A 10524-nucleotide genomic window follows, 5' to 3' on the forward strand; every position below is an offset into this window, starting at 1 on the left:
ATCTTTTTTTGTCCAACTGGCCTGCCCCCTGTCAGCAGGATTTGGTTGTGCACGCCAGCCGTGAGCTGACTCAGAAAATGGCTGCCTGGGCCCTGTTAACACAGCGCTCCTGGAAGCAGCAGAGTGGTCACGGCAGCGCCACAGTGTCAGCTGGCGTCATAACGACGTCGAGCTGCCAGTGGGCGCTAGACTCCTCCCGACCTCCCCCCCCCGCAGTGCAGAGTGAGCTATGAGTCCATATAAAGGCGATTGGCTGGGTCCATTACACACTGATGTGACCGTCAGCCCTCTGGCAGGGACACGCCGTTTTTTTTTTTTTGACATCCTTTGGCAGGGACCGATGCTTCCTTTTCTAAAGACCTTTTTTTTTAAAAAAACGCCCCAGATCTCTTTAGCCCCTCACATTAGCCGTGGCTCTTTAGCAGATTGCTGTAAATTGACCCCATAGTAGTCGCCGCCGCCCCCATTTAGGATTTTTGGACGCAGCTCCTGCGGGCTGGCTAGCTGCCCAGAAGTTGCCAAATACCTCACCCTTGCCTCCTGAGTCTTAAATGCTTTTTTGATTGGCGCGGTGCTCACCCGCACCTGTGTGCGCAGTGAATGAATCGTGCTCCACTCTGTTCTTCTGACTCCATATTTTCGCTCTCCAGTTATGGCCACCCTCCAGCTCCCGGCGAACAACCTGGCCAACCTGGCAAACCTACCTCCGGGCACCAAGCTCTACCTGACCACCAACAGCAAGAACCCCTCGGGCAAGGGCAAGCTTCTGCTCATCCCCCAGGGGGCGATACTGCGCGCCTCCAACCCCTCAGGTGAGCCCTGCCGCCACCTCAGAGACAAAGCAAAGCTCTGCGGTGTCTCTGTGGCCCTTTGCTCAGTCAGTAATGTGGGCCTTTAGGGGCCACAACAGTACTTTACTGCCCCTCAAAGCCTCAGCATCAAGCTTAAGATTACTACTCCGTTCAGTCCTAGTCCTTGGTACTCCATGTAGTCATATTTTAAAAGTGACCCTCAGCGGTGTGTAACCCTAAATTCTGCTGCCTCAGTTTAGTTTTCAAATGTATAAACTAGCTTTCCAAAAATGAACTCGCACAGTAACACCTTAACGTCTCTTCTAAGCGTGTTGCATAGTTATTGTAAAGTGATGATGACTACGGTTCAACCTGTTGGGTGTTCTTTTAACGGCCTAAAATGCAGCAGAGGCATTTGGCCTGGCATTTGGCCTGAGGGGTAATGCCTGCAGTCTTGGGGGGTGTCAGGTCCGCCGTCGGTGTGGCGAGGTGACAGTGGAGCTGTGTGTCATCCTCACCGCAGGTCAGCAGTCCCAGAGCGCAGCCTCTGTGAATTCTGGGAGCTCCCAGCCTGCCCCCAGCAGCACCAGCAGCAGCAGCAGCAGCACCAGCAGCAGCAGCAGCGGCGGCACCAGCAGCAGCGCCCTGCCTTCAAACCTGTCCTACACCTCCTACATACTCAAGCAGACGCCCCAGGTAGCGTGTGGTGCAGCCGCCCTCCCGCCTGGTGCAATCCACAGCGGTCCCAGCATCCTTTGCATCTTCTGCATCCATCATCCACACTGATATGTGTGTAGCTCTTACACTTAACTCACTGATCTGTGTACAGCTCCTGCCTTGTCCTCACTGATCTATGTACAGCTCCTGCCCTGTCCTCACTGATCTGGGTACGCCTCCTAGATTGTCCAAAATAATCTGTGTGCAACTGCTACATAGACCTACAGAACTCCATGCGGTTCTGTGCCATCCTCTCTCAGCTCTTGTAAGCGCCACACATTGAAGTGCATAAACTCACATCCTCTATCTAGAGCTGCTTCCCACACTCATATCCTCTGGCCTACCTACCTACCCCTGTTACGGCTATTTAGTAAACTGACCGTGGTTCATAAATCCTCTTGGCTGAGCTGTCTACCTTCCCATCAGAAAACCACCTGTAACTCTTGACATTCTCATCCGCACCCACATCTTCTCGTACTCATGTGTTAACTGTGGGTGACACCAAATGTTTGATTAGTTAAACGTTCATCCGTGACATCACTGATTGATTAACTGGATCAGTATTCAAATTCTCATCCGTCTAGTATTGCATTAGCATTACTGAAGGAGAGCCTTAGGACTGTGAACTGAGATTTTTCATTAACGCTACTAGTATTCCTGTCTAAAAGTGTGAGTGAATGTGCATGTCTTTGTAACGAGCAAAAAGAGGAAAAAATGCAATGTTTGACAATTTAAATATTTGATCTGGGGAGCCGTAGAGCGTGTGAATATGAAATGAATAGAAACGAACGTGCCTAGCTTGTAGCTCCACCACCACATGGTCTCTCAGTGTGTGATCATCATCTCCTGTAATCACCCTGAGCCACTAATAATCTCTGACAAATTAGCCGCGCGTACATCTCCTCCTCAACAAGTCCCGTTTTACCGGAGTTTCAGCCTCTGTTGAGAGAAGAGTAATTGACTAGATGAGAATTAGAGCACGCAGCTTGTTCTCTTTTCAAAGAGAATTTTCACTTCGGTCCTTGTAAACGTATGCGGAAGGCTTCACTGAGGTAAATGCAAGACCTTATGCAGGAGTTCCTTTCAGAGCAGCACCTCTCAAACTCCGCCCTGCACCCTCCTTTGTGTGCTGATGTCACTCCACCCAAACTCTTCATCACTGAAGGCTGTTGAAAACAAGCATTTAAGTGCTTTCCAGGTCCTTGTAGATGTAGGTTTGGCTTATCATTTTAGCATTGAGCTCTTTTTTTGCTTCAGGTAGTTATTTAGTTTAAATACAGACATTTCCTGACTTATGTATGGAAGTCTGGAAGTTTCTCAGTGTAACTTAGACTTTATTCTTGGAATCAGCTTTACGTTCATACAAGTACCGCGTTGTCATACCACCATCTCATGAATATTGTCAGTAGCGCGTCTGTATATGCTGCACATGTCTCACTTTTTATATATTTGTATATTTTTGTATTGTAAGGGGGTTTCTGTAAAGTTGAATTTACATAAGTTGTGTGTTGCGTAACCTGGGGATTGCCTGTATCCAGGTATCTACACTTTCAGCGCTTCAACACAAGACTTCAGCACATCAGTAAGTCAGTCAGTCAATCAGTGAACCAGTCAAGCAAGTAAAGTCTCTGTCTGAAGGCATCGCCAGATATGCTGAATGTTTTAGCCGTCTGAGAACAGGTGCGATTGACAGGCAAGCCCTAAACTAAAAATCAGATCTTCATTTTTCAGGAGACATGTCTGTTTGTGATGTGATGTAGCGTAAGAGCTGATCATTCCAAATGGCTAGTTCAGACTGAGCATTGATTAACAGCTCAGTGTACTATATTTTCAATTTTGGTTGGAACAAAACGGTCACACACAGAGGGCTGAGTTCAGCAGTCCTGGTTTAGACTGAGATTACAGAAAACTAAAAACAGCTCGTTACACTCTTCACTTCATTCTAAATGGTGGGTTTGATTTTTTTTCCCCCCGGCTTTTGTATTCAGATGCAATTTAGCACATTAGAGATACAGCAGGCATTAATTACTGTGCCTCAGTCAGAGGCCTTTGTCTTGCATTGACCTTAGTTAAAAAACCTTTTGTCCTTGCCCGTAGGACTGAGAGCGCCGCCGAATCCGCCCTCCACAGCCCTCCGCCTCCACCCCGCTAATGGCTTCCCGGTGCGCTTAAAACGTGGTGCGTTTATTCATCCCTGCGTTTGTCTGTATTGACCGCCGCGCGCATTGATCTTTCCAGGGAACCTTTCTGGTGGGCCAGCCGACGCCGCAGGGCTCGGGGAAGCAGGGGGCCAGCTCGTCGGGTCACAGCGTGTCGTCCCCGGCCTCCGTCACGCAGCAGGCCATCCGGGTGACGGCCGGGCAGAAGGCCGCCATCCTCGCCCAGGTAATATCCTCTCCAGCCCGTCCTGCACTTTGACTGGGTCGGCCTGTGAGCCAGACCGTGCCTGTTTGGACAGGCGTCAGCCGCGTGCGGTCAGGGACCTATGTAAAGGACAGGCTTTATTTTCATGCGTTTGTGTGTGTTTAATGCTGGAAAGTTTGGATGTACGAACTGGGACAAATGTGTTGCTGTCATTTTTAGTGAGTGAAGTATGTAAATTAACTTACCAAAGTTAGTGACTGTGTCACTGAAAATGAATTCTACATTAATGCAGCCAACATTGAGAGGTGCTCCTAGGGTCTCTTCTTGCTTCGTCTTACTGTTAATATGAGGCCTTGCAAACTGCAAATGGGGCCTCGCGTTTGTAGCAAAGATTTGTTTTCAGTTTTCATCTTTCATATGGAAACGAATCCCTCCACTCGGGACGCAACAGGGCGTGTTTCCGATGGAAAGATTGACGTGTCGGTGAATTGAGATTTTTTTTTTTTGTTACCGTTGTTGTTCTGCAGTGAAGTGCAGCTTGTTCCTGCGTATGTGTTCTTTCTGGGTCACTCACACATGCGATGCTGGGGTTTGATCAAACTGCAGCTAGCAATCTGAAATCATACCCGGCCCCCCTTGTTCCACTTAAAATGTCGCACACACTGCAGAGGCGAGTCTGTGGCACCGCTCTGGCATCCCCCCCACTTTTGGGGTAGGTGGAGTGGCTTCTTGGAAGGCTGCATGCTTTGGTAAGGAAGTGTGTTTCGCTGGCGTGGTTTTCTGTGCCCTTTTTGGACCTGGACCCTCTGTTCTGCCTGCTCGGGCAACGGGTTCAGCGAGCCAGCACGGTTATGCAAGCCCTTTCTCCACAAGGGAGCTTTCACGGTCAGGGGGCTGGGGCCTCGGCCAATCGGCCGATGTGCCTGCCTCCCTTTATCTGATTGGGCACCGCGACCAGGGCCGTGTGTGCCCATTGTAATCTGCTCCTGTTCTCTCAGTGTGGCAGGCTTTCCATCTGTCTTTCTCTGTCTCTGTTTCTCTTGCTTGCTTTTTTTAGCCCTTTTTACTTTCCTCAATATTAAGTGGTCAGTTCCTTTCACGGAACTGACAGCTTTACCTTCATGCTTGGAGATTCACCACTGAGGGGCTCTGTATTAAATGCAGCTTACTCTTAGCATTGACCCCTGTATTGGACTGCCCACATCCACCTGCACACCCAAAGCAGCCAGAGACTACAGATAACCCTGAAAAAAGGCCTCACCCAAAGCCCCTGACTCAGCCGTTAAAACGTTAGCGTGAGTGATCTTCAGAGATAAAGGGCAGGTTCGGTGCTCAGCAGAGTCTGTTCTCCGCTTTAATAGAAAGCGGCCTCTAAATCTCCCTCAGGGTCCCGCGCGAGACTCTCCGCGCTTTGAGTGTTTTCCTCTTTTCCATGGGTTAATGCACAGCTTTATCCTGCTGACGCCGAAGCTCTCTGCAGGGCGGCTGCTTTTCAGAGCTGCTGCAGTCTTGAAGAAGCTGCCTTACGCTGCGTCCACATTTTTAGATTTTTTTCCTAACGCTCAAACACTAGCTCAGCTTTATCATTGGCGGTCTTAAGAGCTGGGTCGGGTGTCGGATGAGTCAGGAATACGTCAGTACAGTCGTTTTATCAGATCGGTCCCGTTTCCTTTTCTCGTGGTGCCCTTCCCTGTGTGCTGCTGCGGTAAAAGCCAGGAAGTCACATCACAGGGTGTTTTCTGTGTGTTCATGTGCTTCATCGTTAGGCACTATGAGTATGATTGTGTGATCCAAGTTAATGTTGCTCTTAAGGTTCATTGTTTGGCACCGTGCACACTTACAGATGGCAATATTGCACTCAGAGATCCTTGGCAGACTCTGTGTGTGCACTAGTATGGAACGGTTATGTTACTCTTGATGATTCTTATTATATGCATTTAAGCAAGCAGTGCGTGATTATATTGCCAAAAGATTGCTGGTTCGATTCCCCACTGGGGCACCGCTGTTGTACCCTTGGGCAAGGAACTTAACCCAGAATAAATAAATACAGAATCAATACAGATATTTGCAGAATAAATCTCAGTAAATATCCAGCCGTGTAAATGGATAGCATGTAAAAACTGTCAGTTTGGATTAAAGCGTCTGCTGAGCTGCTGAATAATGTACTGTAATTAATGAATATTACAACAGCTGAACAGCAAATGAACAGAAAATGATTATCTGTTTCTGTTACTGGATGTCCTTTTCTTATGTTCACATTTGTCTTGATGATGCTGTGATATATATGAAATGCTTGTTGCCGTTGTAGCTTAGCCACGCTGGATATAGAGGTAACAGTAATAATGTGTGTAATCGCCCCGGTGTCGGATGCGCGTGCTGTGAGTTGCAGGTGGTGGGAGGCTCCCAGGCATCGCAGGTGAAGCTGTCGGATGGCTCGGTGAAGACGGTGACGGCGAGCCACCTGTCGAAGCCCGGCACCACCACGCTGAGGATGACAGGGGGCGTGATCACGGCCGCCAGCACCAGCGTCGCCCCGGCCGGCATCGCCGCGGCAGCATCCACGCAGCAGGTTGGTCAGCGAGCCCCCCACCCCACCCCCCCAAGCCAATCACTCAACCAAAGCAGCCATCCCTGCGCTGTCTCGTCCCTTTGGCGACCGGCTCCGCATATGCAGAAATAGAGCTATTAGAACCGTTCCGCTCATTAAAATTTTAACGACGGAACCCGCGCCAGTGCCAGTCGGCCACATTGGAGGAAGCTGAATGAGAATCTCTGGCTTAACTACAGCGTTGTTGCCTAGCAATGTCAGGCGCAGCTGTGGATTCTAGAAAATCCAGTAACTGTGGCCCTTGTTTACACGTGTTCTATTGGATGCCTCTGTGCCGGAATATAGAAATCTGAACCAATCCAGTGATTCTGCATGTGGCCAATAGCGTGGGTCGCCACAGGGCTGGTGTTCAGCCAGCACAGTGACCCTGGTGTGGGAGATCCACGGCGGCTCTTACAGGGGTTAAGGGTCTCTCAGTGGAGAAAGAGCAGGTTGAATACATGAAACTGAAGCCTGCGGCGGTAATGAGCACTGCGTTATGTGTTTGGGGGGAACAGAACCCTCCGTGGCCGTCATCAGTGCTAGGCTCCTGAAGCGACCACGTTAGCATTTCGGACGTAGCTCACAGTTGCCTTAACCCCTGACGAGGGTTGGGGGTTACAGCACGTGCTGGCATTTTACAGTTTTATTCTGTGAATTGGTGTTTGTAATTGGGTGATGTGTTGGGTATGTGATGATTTGAAATAGTTAATGTATTCAAGTTTTTTTTTTTTTTTGTCTGGTGCTGGATTTCACCGTTAGTGTCCTGATTGTAGGGCTGGCATCGGAGTCCGTTTTTCCCGCTCCTATGTGGCTTGGAGGCAGTGAGAGGCTGCAGTATATTAATAGCTGGACCAGCTATAGAGCAGTGAGGAGAACAGGAAGTCATTCAGAACAGTCTGAGTGAGTGTAAGAACTCACCTCTGACAGTCTCCGCGGTGTGTGTGTATGTGTGAGCGTGCACCCGTGGTTGTGTTGGTCGGGGCTGTTTTTAACAGCAGTGGTTAAAGTACGGTAGGGTACAGGGCTCACTGTGGGAATGGTGAGAAGCACAGAGATGCCAGCATAGACTTTCCTGTTGTGACTGTGCACGATGCTGTAACCCGCAGGGCTGCTAACTCTGGGCGTTTCAGCAGGTCCGTTTGACTCATTAAGTATAAATGAAAAGCAGTCATCCTCTTATTATTCCTCTCTGTTGAAGCCTTAAATGTCCAGACTGGGATTCGGTCCAAACAGCAGGGGACTAGGTGCACCCAAAAGCTGAAAACGGGCTGTTTTTCACTTCTGTTTTGGAAGGCGAAGATTCAGGCAATCAAGGAAATCATGGAATTGGCTTTGGATGTTTAATTACAGAATTTTGAATTTGAATTTTGATTTGGACCAAGTTATTATTAATAATAATAAATTGGTCCAAACAGAAGATCAGTCAGCTAGTTGTAGTCCATGCCTCCCTCAGTGCTGTTTGAAGACCTCTGCGCCCTAAGTGGATTGTTGAGCCGATGAAATCTTGGCAAAGGGAGCTGTATTCCTTTGTTTCAGAAGCAATCTGTAAATGCGCTGTACAGATGGACTGGTTCAATACGCAGCCCTCTTAATTACAATTCAGCGCAGTTGTCCTTAGATGATTTATGAGAAAACTAAGAACAAGGCTCCTCGCTCCAGCTGCATGGGCACGGCGGTAATGGGAAGCTTGTACAGTGTATGGACCTGACGCATCGTGTTACTGAAGTATTTGGCCCCAGCAGCGTGTGGAGAGTTTCAGTGTGTCTGTTCTTATAGTTTGTGTGGAGTGGAAGCAGCGAGATGTAATGGAAGGGCCCTGGGAGCAGGTGTCTGCACCTCTGCCCCATGCTGAGGAGTGAACCGCCTCTCTTAGCAGATGGCACACAGCAGACTGTCACACAGTGGCGCACACACTCTCTGCACAGCACTCCCTTCTGTGTGTGTGTGTGTGTGTGTGTGTGTGTGTGTGTGAGAGAGAAACTGGCACACGCACACCAAATGGATTGTTGTCAACAGCACCCAGTCACTCATGCTTATAGAAGTCCTTTCTTAAATGTCTGTTCTCATCAAGAGGCTTTGAGATTCTGCACAAAATGTATTTCTGTAGTTCAGAGAGTAGAATGGTATTGATCGAGTCGTGACCATGACTCATTTTATATCCGTGATATATGACTGTTACAGCGTTATGATACAAATGACACAGGCATTTATTCCAAGGCAAAATGATCCTCCATTTGTTACTCCAATAATAAACGTTTTATCTTTTCTATAAAACAAATGATGCCGTTTCTTCCTCTTGCCTTTTACACAGTCACAGTACTGTAGTGAGTCAACATTGTGCTGGATTTTCTAGGCCTTAAGTGCCTATATCTGTGGAGGTGAGCAGCTGTTTAGCAGAAGCAATGCACCCTGGGCCCTGAGGGACATCATACGACAGCAGCTGTACTCCTGGCAGAGTCCCCTGGTGCTTCAGTTCTGTCCCGTAAATTGCAAGCAAATCAGCCATTCTTTTAAATGAGGCCTTGGGGAGGAATTAGCCCATCCCTGGGAGAGAGTTCTGCTTTTCCTAATACAGCTCTCTCTCCCAGGTGGCAGGCTACACCTGAAGACAGTGTGATATCTGCTCTTACTGATGGGCAGTATGAGAACCGTGGTCAAGGGTTTGAATTCCACCTCCCACCCGGTGATTGGCAGTGGTTACACAGCCTCTGTGGCGGTCACTGATCTCGCCTCTGTGTTTCTCGTTCCCTCCCCCAGCCCGCCGAGGGGTCCGGTCTGAGCCCCTGTCCCGCCGCCCCGGGGGCGAAGCCCGTGGTCCAGCACCCGGTCCTGGTGGCGGCCAGCCAGGCGGCGGTCATCAGCGTGGCCAAGAGCGCCAGCACCGCCGCGGCCGTCGCCGTGGCTAAGAGCGGCGGCCCCGCTGCCGTGGTGACCGTCGCCAAGAGCGTCAACATGCCCGTCATCAGCCTGGCCAAGGGGGCCGGCTCAGCCGTCGTGGGCGTGCCCAAGAGCGCCAGCCCATCCCTGGTCACTGCTGCTTCCCTGGTCACCAGCGGGGGCGCCGTGAGCGCGAAAACGGCCGCCACGCTCTCAGGTACAGTACATTACAGTACATTACATCACATTCATTTAGCAGACATTCTTACCTAGCGCGACCTCCAGCACAACAGAACATCAGTGTGTCCATTCAAGTTGATTGAGCAACAGTGTCAGACCAGTGAGTGCGAGCATAACACTATTCAAGCCCTATCCCAGGTTAACTTGTACAGTCTGACTAGGCAACAGTGTTAGGGGTGGGGGTTGAGGTGGAACCAAGATGCAGTCTGAACAGAGGTGGGCCTTCGCTACATCGCCAGGGGCGGATGAAAAGTACGTTTAGTACCACAGGCCTTCAGCTTGCTGAGCTGTGATGCTGAGGGGAGCAGAATATGGAGATAAGGGCTTTGGGTGCCTTGGTGTAGTGTGGAGGCTCTCCGGGTTGCCAGTACCTGATCCCACTCTGAGTGGAGTTTTAATTCCAGCGCGGCTCACACTGCAATAATTGGGATTTTTCTGGCTCTCCAGGAATGCTGAAGATCCACTCCGGCCACAGCAGCGCCCAGCAGACCGTGCTGACCATCCCCGCCAACCAGTTGAAGCAGCTGGGGGTGAGCGGCTCCGGCGGGGGCGTGCAGACCATCCTGATGCCCGTCAGCAAAGGTAAGAGGCGGGGTCACACCACGGGGGCGCTTTTGGTGTCTGGACAAGGCTGCATTAGCAGGTGTGTTTTGAATGATAAGGGATGATTCAGAGAGTCCTGCCATTAACTAAAGCACAAACACACAAAAGGTTTCCAGTTTGAGGAGAGTTATTTTGTGGACTCAGAAACCCCAGAGCCCCAGGATGTGTGCGTCTCGCAGGCAATCTGAATTCATGAATAGGATTAAAAGCCTCCTCCAGGGTTACTTAGCTCCGTCTAAATGAAACGCGCCGAGAACACTGCGAAGGCAATTGAAAATGATGAAGTGTCATCATGTGGCAGGTTACGCCAGCATCATTGTCTGGGTGGCCTTGCTTTGGCAC

General features: G+C 49.9%; 1 protein-coding gene across 1 annotated transcript in view; it reads left to right on the forward strand.

Moving 5' to 3' along the window:
* Positions 1-10524, forward strand: part of yeats2 (YEATS domain containing 2) — a 39234-nt gene that overhangs the window by 19486 nt on the left and 9224 nt on the right. The window contains exons 16-21 of the mRNA XM_036554533.1: positions 651-812; positions 1315-1487; positions 3747-3893; positions 6262-6441; positions 9220-9556; positions 10027-10161. Of these exons, the coding sequence (XP_036410426.1) occupies positions 651-812; positions 1315-1487; positions 3747-3893; positions 6262-6441; positions 9220-9556; positions 10027-10161 (1134 nt within the window). The remainder of the gene's footprint in view (positions 1-650; positions 813-1314; positions 1488-3746; positions 3894-6261; positions 6442-9219; positions 9557-10026; positions 10162-10524) is intronic.

This window comes from Megalops cyprinoides, chromosome 20 (genome assembly GCF_013368585.1).
Source record: "Megalops cyprinoides isolate fMegCyp1 chromosome 20, fMegCyp1.pri, whole genome shotgun sequence".
In the NCBI taxonomy this organism is placed as follows: domain Eukaryota; kingdom Metazoa; phylum Chordata; class Actinopteri; order Elopiformes; family Megalopidae; genus Megalops; species Megalops cyprinoides.